Source organism: Lepidochelys kempii, chromosome 27 (assembly GCF_965140265.1).
Source record: "Lepidochelys kempii isolate rLepKem1 chromosome 27, rLepKem1.hap2, whole genome shotgun sequence".
Taxonomy (NCBI): domain Eukaryota; kingdom Metazoa; phylum Chordata; order Testudines; family Cheloniidae; genus Lepidochelys; species Lepidochelys kempii.
In genome coordinates, this window is record NC_133282.1 from 4,052,691 (window position 1) to 4,068,037 (window position 15,347).

Consider the following 15,347-nt stretch of genomic DNA (forward strand, 5'->3'; position numbering starts at 1 on the left):
TAGTTAACCTAGGAAGCAATTTTCAAAGCCCCTAGGAGAGCGTGATCCCCAAAGCCCATTAACTTTAATAGGCTGGGTGTCCAAATCCATTGGGCAGCTTTGAAAAATCTCAGTCTTAAAACTTAGGGAAAAAACGCTTTTTCCACTGATTAGCTTGCAAAAATACACAATTAGTTTAAGAGTGCTGTCCTGATCCACAGAGAAAAACAACAAGTAGCTCTGGCTAAGATTTTCAAAAGGGACTAGTGATTTTGGCTGCCTGTTTTTTGGTATCCAATTTGAGACACTTTAAAAGGGCCTGATTTTCAGAAAGTACTGAGCACTCTCCCTCTGAAAAACAGATCCCTGTAAAGTGTGTTACGTTGAGCTCCTAAAAATTGGGGAATTCAAAAATCAGTAGTCACTTTTGAAAAACCTTGGCCTATAATTTAACAATTGTTTACTTCAAAATATAACCTTTACTGAAGGCTGACTCTTGATTAGAACAGAACTGCACAGAGATATTCTTCACATGCTAGGATCTGAAAATCCATCAAACGGATCAAGTTTGAGGAACTGATTTTACCCAATGTAAAGTGAACATTGCTTTGTGAAAAAGATGAAGATTTGACAAGACGGGGGGATTCTCTTAGCTAATAATATTTACTAAATGTGATTGAGCTTTATCAAAAACAGAAGGGAGGACACGCGTACACACACAAAATAAGAAAAAAAGAAATACAGCTACAGACACTAGTAGAAGGAAACTCACTCTTGTGATCTGGACTCCAAAATTAGAAGGATTTGCTTTCAACACATCAGCTGAAAATGTCACATCACAAAGAAAAAAGAAAGTAAAAATATAACAAGAGTGGAAAAGAGAAAAAATAAAAGCAAGCATTACTACACAAGCTCTCAGTATATCTGCAAACTATTATATTGACTAAGGAGCTGATCCACCAAAGCTAAAAGGTTCAGTTTCAGGGGTAAGAGGAAGGGAATGCATGTACACACACACACATACACAGCAATGATCCCACCTGGAATAACTGCTACTTCGACCAGGATGAAAAGGGCTTAGGGTCTGGGGGAGGGCGGAAAAGGGTAACATGTTAAATAATGAATAGTAAATTTATTTCGAGAGGAAGAACAGGCTAAGCAATGGTATCAGCTTTTTCATGCTGATTAAAACTGCTTATCTAAATGCTCCAGGAAGTTAAAAGTCACCAACAGCTGGCAAAACAATTTAACTGGGGTTCGATGCCAAGTTTCTGGATTTTTCAACGATTTGGGGAAAAAATGACCCAGCTATTTACAATAAAAATGAATTACAACTTTTCACTTTGTATGAGTAAATGCAGGGTGCAAACGCAGAACTCCCAGAAACCCACTGCCATCCTTCAGATGTGGCTTTAAACACCCACCTTTGGAACTTAATGCAGGCTCACTAGAGTTGCAGGCTTAAATATGGTGGTGCTGCCCACAGTGTAATCTTGTTTTCATTACACACACAATTTAACCAGACAATTAATGCTTCCTTCAACGCTGCTCTTCCCCCCTCCACACACCACCACTTTTGATTTTGAAGTGAGAAATATAATGCAAAGCACTAGGAAGTGCAGTATCACTATACTATACAAATATGCTGCCGACTATGTAAAGGAAGGGAATGAGATAGCTGAGCTGAATCTTTACCTGTGATTTGCGTAGGACAACAGTAATTACACGGTTTTCAAGAGCCAAACCAACAGTGTCCTAAAATCTGTGGTTTCAGAGTAGCAGCCGTGTTAGTCTGTATCCACAAAAATCTGTGCTATCCCCCACCTCCAGAAAAACAATTATCTGATTTTACATAAACTCTGCATAACATGCCCCAATCCATAGTGTATTCCAGACACTAACTATCAATATAAAAACTTCCGTGTACTGTCAACTATTCTCAATCAGTAAGAAAGTCTAAGTAAATAATAGTGCAATGGGAAATTCATTTACAGTATGTTCTTGATAATTATGACCTGTGAATACTGCACTACAGGACACGAGGCATAATTCCTTTAATACCAACAGACAATGGTCAGGTTAATCTTCAATTTAATTCAGCAACAGTGCACATTAACTTTATTCACTGGATGTAAGGATGATCTAACTGCTAGCTTTAGCATTTTAAACTCTCCCACACAACACTGCACCATCATTCTTCAGAATTGTACCAAATGAGATGTAAAATGAGGAATATTATGTAGTTAGTCTCTCTGGCTCTATGAAAGATTCTTTTTCAAGCAAAAACAAAGTTTGGAAGTAGCCAAATGCCAAGAAATCTGGCTAATTTACTTGTAAGTGAAACATGTTAACAACCATGGAAAAACAAAAGATCAGTTTGCAAACCTATAAAAACAGATTATTATGGACACAAGATCCAAAAGTCCTTGTTCATAGGCAGTTTGGTAAGTGCAGAGCAACTTGTGGAGTGGTCTTATACAAAGTCCTGCCATGGAAAGAACAATTAGCCCCTCCTTTCCAAGCCCAGAATTGAACTAAGGAGCACATATGAACACACCAATGGATGACCAGTCAATGGAATTACAATACTAATAAAACCACCCACCGATCCAAACACAATTGGGATAGACACAACCAAAACCATCAAGGCCTAAATCTAGCAGAATCCGCAATTATGGGATGCCAATTTACATTTTTCAACACACAAGGCCTCAACTTGCACAGAAAGCTATTTAATAATCTGCCTTGTATTAAAGCAATCATTTTTTCATCTAAAATCCCTAAACAAATACTCATCAGCTAATTCTAAGGTCCCTAAACTCATCAACAAGAACATCACTCCTTTCTTAAATACTGATTAATAAGAGATTTTTCTGTTATGAGCTTTACTAAACCAAAATTATAATTTCATGCTGCAAGAGGATTTAGAAATCAGGAAATATTTTTTCCTGAAAAGAAAAAGGCATGGCTTGAGGAACTGGTTTTCCTAGGAAGCAGAAATGCTTTCCAAGTAGCAATACATTTAGTGACCTACTTCAGAACGAAAGTTACCAGAAAACCAAGAGTATTATTCACCACTTTATTAATCAAAATGCAGTAATGGTTATACTGAGAGACCACTTTCACAAAATCACACAAACTAGCCAATCAAGAAACACACAAGTCTCCAAGCCTTTAAATGAATTTTACCAGAATTTAGACACTTAAGCTGGATAAGGCACTCAGATTGCACTGAGGAGAACATCACAAAACACTCTGAAATGATTCATCCCATAGGATTGGTGGTGTTTTCATCCACAGCCACCAACCTCAGCTTGGACGGACAGTGCGAATATTTTCATGAGAGACTTAGATCTTGATCCTGTGCCCATGGAAGGCAAAATTCCCAATGATTTCAGGAGCTTGCAGAACAGGGTTTCTAGAGCTCTCTAGTTACCATTGTAATCTGGTGCACAGAAAGAAGTAAAGGAGTGTGTCTTATGATGCCATGAGCTGCTGGCATTTAAAGCAACTAACTTGCAACCCTCCTACAAAATATGCCCACAGACTTCTCGAGCTCAAACAGACTACATTCCTGGATGATTTTAAAATTTATGCTACATACAAGACTCTGGAGATATGCCCATCACAGACACATAAGGAAGACTCAGTCAAGACAAACAGCTGCTCAGTAGAGCATGTAAGAACGAACAGTGAAGCCAGAATTCTGACCCATTAAGTAACCAAAGCATTCCAGGCTGAAGTTCACTTTACACCATTTAATCTGGTACCTATTTTATTAGCGTACAAGACAGCTGAGTCTGCGGAGTATGTATTTTCAGCTCAGAACTCTTTGGACAGAAGGAGAAAGCTAATCTGAAACAAAATCATGCATAGATCTCAGTTGTGGGGAGAAAGGAGAAAAGTTTACTCATGGTCTTTAGTGTGTATCTGTCTTCAGATAGAACTCAAGTACAGAGGAGTTCACACAGTGAAGAGAATACCCTGAAGCTGCTCGGTGTTGTATGCTATAAAGTAGAGACTCTGGCAACACTAAAGCAGTAATAGTCTGCTCTAAAAATGAAACAAGTATCTTAGAACCAACTGAAATATGAGGATGTAGGAGTTTTTATGAAGAAAGGCACATTTTGGAAGGCTATTTTGTTGATGCTCTTCCCCTTGTGTCTGCCTTATTCCATATATAACATGGGAAGTTATTTAACAGAACTGGATCCCCACTGCTCTGGGCATACTACAGAACTATATCTTAGTCTACACCACATCTGGAATTTGTTGCTTTGTGAATGCTAAGAATATCAGCAAAGGGCAATAGCTTTCAGTGAGTCAAAGATGAAATGAGAATCCACTTCCGTCACACCATGTCCGTGTCCAACACACAAGTTGGTGCAAAAACACTTGTCTTGCTACATGAGTGTAAAAAACAAGTGCAAAGTTCTATTCATTTTTATGAAATGAAATCCAGAATCTCTGGAAGTATGCACAATGAATGACAGACCATATAGTTCTCTCCCAGCAGCTTATATAATACAGGACAAACTCATGTAAAAGGTTCAGAAAACCAGTATCTGCTGTTATATATTAAATAAAATTAGAGTACTTTTTAATAACAGTTGGCAGAGAGATGAGGACAGTAGCCGGGAAGGGATGGATTCTCTAGTCGGATCATACTGTTGCATGAGTTGCATTCTATTTCAAGTAAATCTGCAGCCCTCACACATGTGAACATTCTGGGGCGCTCCCATTTGAAGACAAGACTTGCCACGGAAAACTCAACTATCCTGTGCTACACATGGAGCACTTTCCTTTCTGCTGGGCGGTGCAATGGTGCTTCTCCCTCTCTTGGCACAGTAGCAATGGATATAGATAGGAAAGTTCAGAAAACATTTGATCAATGCTATGTTACAGAACTTAAAACTTCCTGGAGTCAAATGAGAGGATGATTTAAAGAAAAAAAAAAAAAAAAAGCCAGAAGCTGTAAGATTTAAGAGGAGGACGGTTACAGGCTCAGGAGTTTTGCAAAGCTGTAGTGTATGATAATACACAATTCAGAAGATGGAGGATCCCTGTCTGATCTGATGGTCATCAATACTGTATGACTTATTAAAATAGGGATAGGGCCCTAAGAAAGGAGAATGGCCATTTTTGCTTCTTAATGTAAATATAGAATATTTGAGTGCCGAGGCTGGAAAGCTACATGTATCATTCCAAGCCACATAGAGCTGGTTTAATTCAAAGGTGACTGATGTAGCACCATAGAGAAAGGGAGAAATCTGCCACCCCCGTAAAACACAAGGGCTTTGGTGGGCTCTCTACATGCCTAATGGCATGCATTTGAGTTGAGGGATTAACTGTGAGGAGGGGTTCTTTTCTATATCACTAAATCAGCTGCTAGCTACCAAAGTTTTCCCTTTATCTACACTTTCTTTTTGAATTTGAACCTTTAATAAAAGGCTGTCATCGGCATTTTTGCAGCTTCAGAGGTGGGACAGTTCACACAACAGTTAACGTTTGGTTGTCAAACCCAACAGCTCTCCCCTCATTTAGAAATCTCCATTAAAAATTACAGTAGCTTTCCATGGCACAAAGCAAAATTAACCCTTTTTAACTGCTCTTTCAATGTTCTCAAAAAGGCTTAATTTATTGGAGTCATTTTTCCCCTTCTGCATGAATATCAGTTGCCATAAGTAGTCCTCAAGTTTTTCCTTAGAGGAATTTACTACTCTGAGGATGGGGTTATACTCTTTAAAACATCCATTACATCTTCTTATTTTCAAACGTTAACCTTATTTTTAAGGACAAAAAATTGTTATTTCCCAGATATTCTGGTTAAAAACTTCGAGAATTAAACCAGCCAATGAGTCTTGGCAGTCACAAGAATATGTATTTCACAATTTAATGCACAATTCAAAATCTGAAAAATTCCAGAAAGAGAATTCCTGGTGTTTTGAATTTGGTAGCGCGGCTGGAGAACTCAAATATATCCCTCCATTAACAACCCAACATAACCAGGACTTTCCCTTTATACTTTTAATGTTGACAACTTGGTGGCAGGTCCAAAATTTACTGGGTAGGGATCCATACACTTACCTATTGTCCCTGATTCGCAATAATCTTGAGTTCCTTCCTGGAATACAAGACAGTGTCTTTATATCTTGGGGATAGAAGGAGATGTAGGGATGGAAGATCTATTTAATAGGGATAAAGTAATGTCCACTGAGCAGTTTTAGAAATAAGCAAACTGCCATTTTAAAGTATTTAAAAGCAAAGACTATTCTCAAAGGAAATTTACTCTTGACAAGTAATATGCTATGGAAAATGTAAACTGAAGTTATTGTCTTAAGAATTTCTCCCTCTCACACATCTGTATCAGATCACTATTGCCAAGCACACCAAACTCCAGTGACTACAGAGGTTTGGTATATTTATCACTAAGGATGTTGTGGGGTCTTGTATTCCCCAGCAATAAAGCCAAATGGGAAATACAAGTTCCCAGCCTACGTCATACTCAAGTTTTAGTTGAGAAGAAAAATGATCCAAAGCAAGTATGAATGCAAGTGCTTTATTTAATCTCAGTCCCCGATACATTCTGGCAATAGGCAGAAGGTGATTCACCTTAACTGTATCTTCTCTTTTCCTGTTGGAATCTCTCTACTGTATAGAATTAGATAATAAAAAGTCAACTCACTTCTAAAATGTCCTCTCTAATCCACCTTCATTATTTCTTTGGAAGGTAACCATTACTGCTGCCTTTTCCATGAAGAGGCTGCACAACTAAGGAAAAATATTCTAGAAAATGGGAGAGCTTTTTAAAAATTTTCAACTTCAACTAAAGGTTATGCAGAACAACTTGCACTTGGTTTACTTTAGCACACTAGTCCTCCTTTTGGGCTAATTAACTAACCTTAATAACTACTTGCATAAGTCAATGCTCAAGAAGAATATTTGCTTTTGTCTTCTTCACATCACTGCTTCCTTCACTGATCAAAGATGATTCTAGGAAATCTGAACAGTCAATATACCTTTTATTGTCTGGCATCGAAACTACAGACTAGTATTTTAAAAGCTATCCTCATAAAAAGGATATATCTGTCCCTCAGAAGTGACCCTACCTTCAATTGTAATTAGTAAAGGCAATGGGACATACTAAGATACAGTTCTCTACTGCAAGATTCTATTTCACTTATTCCCAGGCAGTTTCAGATTTGCTGCTAAACTCAGATCTTCTTAGCAAGACCACCTGCACCGTAATACTGCACAGGCCAAACTCCTAAATGCAGCTTGATTTCTTCTGCCTTTAACTTTCTATAGACGACTTCCTGAACTGTTTATTGGATGATTTCCCATAAAAAAAAGAATCTGGCGGCTCACGAGCTCCAGGACTCATTCAATACTGGTGTAACAGCTGCAATTACCCAGTGGTGGTATCCATTCAGATGGCCACCACCAACAGTTTTTCACCAAACGCAGAAATCTATTTGTACGGATGAGAAGACTGTGCCAGCATAAAGTTTTCCCCAAGCAGCTTTTAATTCCGCCACCCTGTTCTCGGGAACTAGTGGTGGACAGTTCTTCCACCAGCATGAGGTTGGCCCGTGCTCTGCAGGTCAGTTTTTCCTTTATAAGCCTCTCTAAGCAGTGGCTGAAACATACACTATCAATTCAGTCACTCTCCTGTAGATCACAGGATCATAGAATATCTGGGTTGGAAGGGACCTCAGGAGGTCATCTAGTCTAACCCCCTGCTCAGAGCAGGACCAGTCCCCAATTTTTGGCCCAGATCCCTAAACGGCCCCCTCAAGGATTGAACTCACAACCCTGGGTTTAGTAGGCCAATGCTCAAACCACTGAGCATTGTTGTTAATTGCACAGATACACTTATCAAGAGCTGCCATTAATATATCATCACACTGAAAGATATGGTATTAAACAGGCCCTCCCTGTTGCCATGCACTCAAATTTCAGCCAAACCGATGAAAAGTCCAAACCATATTAAATCAGAAGGTTGAAACAACTCCATCATTAGCAGTCTAATGTGTCCATCAACTTAGTCTAAATAGCCATTGTATAACGGTTTTCCATAATTCCATAGAAACTCACTAATTTGTACTTTGCTAGTCTGTAAACCTCATAATTCATTGCACTATTGTTTTTGGAGAATTGAGGAGTGCTATAGTGAGGTCTCATATTATTAAGACTATTACTTTTAAAAAATACTGAATTTATTTAGTATCAAATTCTACACTTAAATGAACAAAGTATATTTTGTGATGCATTCTCCTTGGTTTTAAAATTGGATTTGTTGCTCACTTCCTGTTTTACAAAAGTCAGTAATGCACAATACTTCCCCCAGTCATCAGCACAAATTAATGAGGTTCTATTAGATGTAATATTACGGAAGACCAAAATCCCTTCTCTCTGAGAACTGATATCTATAGACAGAGCTGTTGTAGCCGTGTTGGTCCCAGTATATTGGAGAGAGAAGGTGGGTGAAATAATAGCTTTATTGGACCAACTTCTGTTGGTGAGACAGGCTTTCGAGCTACACAGAGCTCTTCTTCAGCGTCTCTTTCACCAACAGAAGTTGGTCCAATTCAAGATATTACCTCACCCACCCGGTCTAGCTATAGAGACACATTTAAAACAGAAAGTTATGTAATGCCTAAAACTCAATCGGTCTAAAGCAGGGGTTCTCAAACTGGAGGTCATGACCCCTCAGTGGGTCACAAGGTGATTACATGGGGGTTGCAAGCTATCAGCTCCCAGACGCCATTAAATTAAATTACCCCTCCCATTTTTAATGTGGGGGGGGGTCCACACTCAGAGGCTTGCTGTGTGAAAGGGGTCACCAATACAAAAAGTTTGAAAACAACTGGTCTAAAGTGTCTGAACAGACTAAGTCGGAGGCCTGAACTTTTAGTAATGAACATAAAGCAAGATGTCTATAGATATCACAACAGAGGCCACCTTTTGAAATTCAGTCTGTTTCAACAGAGAATTTTTTAGAACTTGCCAACTCAATGGAGTTACAGGACTCGGATATTACTCCTAATGACTTTTTTCTTGCTGCAACGGCCATTCTTTTAATAAAATCTATTATGTTGGCCAGATTCACAGTTCTCTATTCCATTTGCAGTCTAGTATGTGAAGCCAGATATCCCAGTTATTAGAATTCACCATAGGGCCTATTACTTGGGCCTCAGATGCCGCAGTGCTCATTTCAAAGCATTGATGAATTAAGTGGGAACCATCCATACACACCTAATCTCCTTTTCAGTCTGACTGCAGCCTGCTCCTGAACATGGTTAGTTCAAAGCTTAACCCCTTGATGCCAGCAGATACATTACTTTCAATGAGTATTCCATTGCTGACAATAGAACACATCTCAACCAAGAGCAGCAAGAGGCTTCTCCTGGGGATATAGGGACATTCAAGATATTAACACGCAAGGGCTCTGTAATGAGAATATCATGGTGCTTATCTGCAGTGACAGCAGCTGTTTACCTGTTTATGAGCATGGTCATAAGAGTTTATGTGGTTGTCAAACTCTTGATGTTTTTGATACTGCTTGTCACAGAGTTCACAGTAAAAGTTTGCTCGGAGGTCTTCCAGGGCCTTGGCAATTGCCTTTTCTTTGTCGACATAATCCTGCAATATTAATGAAAGTCAGTACCGTTAAGTTCCTGTAAAATAATCAGTGAAACTGAACAATTCCATTAAGGAAAAAAGCCTTCGTATGGAAACCTTAACATGACACTGGTTAAAATATAAACATTGTTTTAGAGCAACTTAATGATACACCTATGTTCTCCTACAAACTAAAATATATGTGAGTGTTGTGAGAAATTTAATTATAATTTTTTTTTTTAAAACTGGCCTTTACATGTTCTACATCAGAAAACAGTATTCTTATAACTAATGCATTTGTTAAGTGGTCACAACCGTACAGAACAGCACCTTCACTGAGAATTTACAATCTAGAATGTGTGGTTCTGTAGCTGGAGACTGACAAAATGTTTAGTACAACTATTTAATAAACCCACCTTATGGCTACAAATGAAGTGCATCAGATGAGCTGAGCTCACATGAGAAAAAAGCAATTCAAATTTTCAAGCCAATTAATAAAACAATTTTAAAACTGGCAGCTGCTACTTCACATAAAGCTAAGACCAAAATGCCGACTGAACTTCCTTAACCCACCCAAAGATCAATCTCGCTGCTGTGGAACACAAAACTCCATCTACAAGTATTGACATTCTCTGCGTTTTGAGGGATACCTGGAGCTTTTCTATCTAATCTTAAGTGGTATGTAATTCAACAAGGATGAGTACAAGCACAAACTAAGAACAGCAATGCAGTAACACCTGCAGATCAAGTTCATCCCTGGTGTATTTCTACCAAATTCTATTAAACTATACCAGGAATGAGGATGCCCACTAGATTTAGTTAAAACAAGTGAAGTTGTGCCCCAGTAGGGTGACGGCTGCATGAGAAGGTGCACAGGTAGCTGCAGTTTACCAGAAATAATGGGGAAACTGAATTTTTAAAGTGAAGATGTATGCACAGCAATCGTGCCAGCTAGATCAGTCTACCATCAAATGCACATGAATTTAACATCCCAATGGTGGTGGAGATATTTTGTGGTTGATATAATTTTAAGTGAACTGTTACCACTCCTTAGAAAGGACGGTTATTTTTTGTACTGTGATAATGCCAAAAGGCTCTGGGTCCCATTGTTCCATTCTCTCCTCTCACAGTACAAATCCTAATCCAGCCAATTAATCTCACAGCACAAAGACCACGGTTTAACTCCACGGTGCTCCAACCAGGTCTGCTGGGTTCAGCCTATAAAGCAGCTTTCCTACTATACATCAGTGATCTGGACACCAGTTATTCGATGATTAGCCAAATTGGCTGTTGTAATTATTCTGAAATGTAGTTCTGAGCTGGACCTGCTATTGGAAATGAAAGGCCAGTCTGTTACTACCTAAAACCCTGGGCCTACCCATCCTACTTCACAAACCAAATTATTACAATTGGTACGTTAATAGCAATACCAAACCCAAGGATGATTTTAAGGAGTTTTGCCCTTCAGGAGCTGAGAAGAAAGTGTTTATTTTAGGGCTGTCGATTAAATCGCAGTTAACTCAGGTGATTAACTAAAAATAATTAATCGCGATTAAAAAAATTAGTTGTGGTTTTAATCGCACTGTTAAAACCAGACCACCAACTGAAAGGAATTACATATTTTGGATGGTTTTCTACATTTTCATACACATTGTATTCTGTGTTGTAACTGAAATCAAAGCGTTTATTATTTTTGATTACAAATATTCACACTGTAAAAATGATAAAAAAGAAACAGTATTTTTCAATTCACCTCATACAAGTACTGGAGTGCAATTTCTGTCATGAAAGTGCAACTTACAAAGCTAGATTTTTTTTTGTTACATAACTGCACTCAAAAACAAAACAATGTACAACCTTAGAGCCTCCAAGTCCACTCAATTGTCCTTCTTGCTCAGCCAATCGCTAAGACAAACAAGTTTGTTTACATTAACAGGAGATAATGCTGCCCTCTTCTTATTTACAATGTCACCAGAAAGTGAGAACAGGCATTTGCATGGCACTTTTGTAGCCCGCATTGCAAGGTATTTACATGCCAGATATGCTAAACCAGGGAATCTTTGAGAAGTGGTGTGCCAAGTTTTGATTTATTTACTGTAATTTTAGGTTTTGCGTGCCAGGGGCTGGCGGCTGGAACCCCAGACTGGCAGTGGGCTGAGTGGGGCCGGCGGCTGGGACCCCGGCTGGCAGCAGAGTGCCACTAAAAATCAGCTCGCATGCCGCAGGTTGCTGACCCCTGTGCTAAACATTCATATTCCCCTTCATGCTTTGGCCACCATTCCATCACTATGCTGATGACACTCATTAAAAAAATAATGCATTAATTAAATTTGTGACTGAACTCCTTGGCGGAGAATTGTACGTCCCCTGCTCGGTTATATCCACATTATGCCATATACTTCATGTTATAGCAGTCTCAGATGATGACGCAGCACGATGTTCATTTTAAGAACACTTTCACCGCAGATTTCACAAAACGCAAAGAAGGTACCAATGTGAGATTTCTAAAGATAGCTATAGCTCTCGACCCAAGGTTTAAGAATCTGAAGTGCCTTCCAAAATCTGAGAGGGACGAGTTGTGGAGCATGCTTTCAGAAGTCTTAAAGGAGCAACACTCTGATGTAGAAACTACAGAACCTGAAGCACCAAAAAAGAAAATCAACCTTCTACTGGTGGCATCTGACTCAAATCATGAAAATGAACATGCATCGGTTCGCACTGCTTTGGATGGCTATCGAGCAGAACTCGTCATCAGCATGGACGCATATCCCCTGGAACGGTGGTTGAAACATGAAGGGACATATGAATCTTTTGCAAATCTGGCCTGTAAATATCTTGCAACGCCAGCTACAACAGTGCCATGCGAACACCTGTTCTCACTTTCAGGTGACATGCTGCCCACTTCTTGTTTACCATATCTCCTGAAAACGTAAACAAACTTGTTTGTCTGAGCAACTGGCTGAACAAGAAATAGGATTGAGTGGACTCGCAGGCTCTAAAATATTAGATTGTTTTATTTTTGAATGCAGTTTTTTTGTACATAATTCTACATTTTAAGTTCAACTTTCATGATAAAGAGATTGCAATACAGTACTTTTATTAGGTGAACTGAAAAATACTATTTCTTTTGTTTTTTTCACACTGCAAATACTTGTAATCAAAAATATAAAGTGAGCACTGTACACTTTGTATTCTGTGTTGTAACTGAAATCAATATATTTGAAAAAAGTAGAAAACATTCAAAACTATTTAAATAAATGGTATTTTATTATAGTTTAGCAGTGCGATTAATCGCGATTAATTTTTTTAATTGCTTGACAGCCCTAGTTTATTTCAAACAAGGCTGATTGGAAACTTTTGTACAAACATATATTGAAGAATAAATTTCCCTTGTGTTACAGGATAAAGCATGCAATGGCAACATTATTATATCTGATATATTCCCGGTGACTACTAAACTCTGGGGTAAAACAAACCATAAGCACTCTGAAGAGTGAAAGTGCATTGTAGCACCTTGGAAATGGCACCTGCAAAAAGTTGACCAGCATAAAAAGAAATTCAGGTTGATTTTCTGTTATACAGAAGGAACCCGTAATACCACAGAGATTAGGGTTTGCTAGCAGTTCCAAAACTGAAATCCTACTTTTAACTGTTTAAAAATAATTTATCTTAAATACATTAAATTTACATTAATGTAAATTAGTATAACAATCTGTTGGGGAGCAGTATGCTAGACTGTCAATTAGTTTTACTTTAATCATGTTCTGAAAGATAACTAATGTATATGTTCACTTTCATTAATTACTATACAGTGAAGGTCTTATGTCTTAAACTAACACGGGCACAAGAGAGACTGGTACTCAAACTGACATTGGATTTCACAAAGGACTCCTGGTAACAATCCACTTTTCAGCAAGATAGCAACTACCATCTAAGGGATCAGAAGAATCAGTTTTAATTAGAAACACTGGGCCAAATTCACCACTGGAATAAGCAGGCACAGCTCCACTGAAATTACAGCCAATGCACCTGCAATGCATGTGGCCTTCTAGGGCTTACATAGTGCAAAACATCATGTAAAATTTATGCTGGGTTCCGTCCATGGTGAGCAGTGGTCACCAACCTTTCCCAGTTGTTCCATTATTTTATCCTCTCACAAAATCTGTGAGAAATATTAAGATTATTATATACAAGAGTACTATACGAATAAGTGTATCCAGTCAAGAAAATGACCCATGATTGAGGGATGCAACCCAGTAAAATTCAAATGAAGGCTTGTCCTCATTTGATATTTATTTATGAACTTGAACCAGGAACGCTGCATCACAAAACAGTAGCTTCACTTACTGAGCTGACACAGATTCTCCATTAGCTGTAAGAACCAGAAAGCAAGATATTCTTTATATCAAGTACAGATCGGTGGATAGATTCTTGCATTCCTTCAACCCTGAGCTACAAAACAGCATCCACAATGTGCTTATGCGTGCACACATTCTGTTTTACTTATCCAGCTTATACATAAAAGATTTGGGTGCCCATTTTGAGATGCATAGGGCCAGATTTTTCAGAGTAGTTAGCATTTTTAAACCACTTTATATGCTCAAAGCTCAGCTTTCAGCTTGAAAGGATTATTTGTTAAAATTGTAACTTCAAGGCTGAGAAGGGGTTTCTAAAGAAAGCCTACATTCTGAACTACAGTAAGTCTAATGCAGTGCTATAATTATGCATTTATTTATTCGAGACGAGAACCCTTGGAGTTCATCTGCACCAGCTGCTTGCTGCTCCTCTGAAGTTACAGTTTAAATTTGTAACCTCAATTCTTTCTACCACAAACCAGTTGTGATGTCACTAAAAACAAGCTTATGACTCTTTACAGAGAATAAATACCTGGTGCAGATGAGCTCTGAATCCTCATGCTACTATCCTTAAAGAACAGAAAATACAGGAAATAGAAAAACCACCAGCGTACATGCAAAAATGCTTCTAAATACACTGGCTAGGAATTTCTCCAAGAGGAATTAGTTGCTTTTTAATGTCTTGACTCCTCATGTGTGAATTATGTTTTTTAAACTGTTAAAGGTGAGCGTTATACAGGTTGACATATTTCTAAAATGCAAGATTAAGTTCAAATATTTCTTAGAGCACATGGAAAAAAATCCTCACTAAGACCTTATTGTTACAAGGTATTACAATTTTTTTAAAGGGATTTTGAACATTTAGGTAAAAATCTATTTTAAGTCACAGCTTCAATATGAAGAATGTGTTTACTATCTAAGGACATGGATATGAAAAAAGTAAGGGCTTGAGTCTAGAAATGTTCAGTATGAAGATGCTAGAAAAGGAAAGCAAAACAACATGAGGTTTGGAGAACAATGGCATTTAAAGTTCTGCTTCTGAAACCATGTGCAGATTTCCTCCCCTGAACCTTTAAAAAGATTAAAGAACATCCCGTGGCCGAACAATGTAACTCTTCTAATAGTCCTGCTTAGAATCTACACCAGGGAAGGAAATTAAACAGTTTCTTGCTTCACTTTTGGTTGGAGAACTATCTGAAATTCCTTTGAGACCCCGTGAATGGCTAATAATAATGTGGCCACAGTTGGCAATTACATAATGGCTTGCTCTAAAGCAGTGAAATAATTGTGCTTGGGGAGACTTCCATAGATTAATACAGAAATGCAATAGCCTAGTGATAAAGCATGCTAATAAAACAAATCTGTGTTGGGAGAAACTTGTCAGTGCTC

General features: G+C 38.3%; 1 protein-coding gene across 6 annotated transcripts in view; it reads right to left on the minus strand.

Moving 5' to 3' along the window:
- GPATCH8 (G-patch domain containing 8) overlaps nucleotides 1–15,347 on the minus strand; it is a 78,996-nt gene that overhangs the window by 6,666 nt on the left and 56,983 nt on the right. For 5 of the 6 annotated variants that reach the window (XM_073326078.1, XM_073326082.1, XM_073326080.1 and 2 more), the window contains 3 exons: nucleotides 9,481–9,624; nucleotides 6,067–6,103; nucleotides 752–801 (listed from right to left, as the gene is read on the minus strand). In XM_073326078.1, coding sequence (XP_073182179.1) covers nucleotides 752–801; nucleotides 6,067–6,103; nucleotides 9,481–9,624 — 231 coding nt within the window. The remainder of the gene's footprint in view (nucleotides 1–751; nucleotides 802–6,066; nucleotides 6,104–9,480; nucleotides 9,625–15,347) is intronic. The other variant, XM_073326077.1, reaches the window with a different exon arrangement.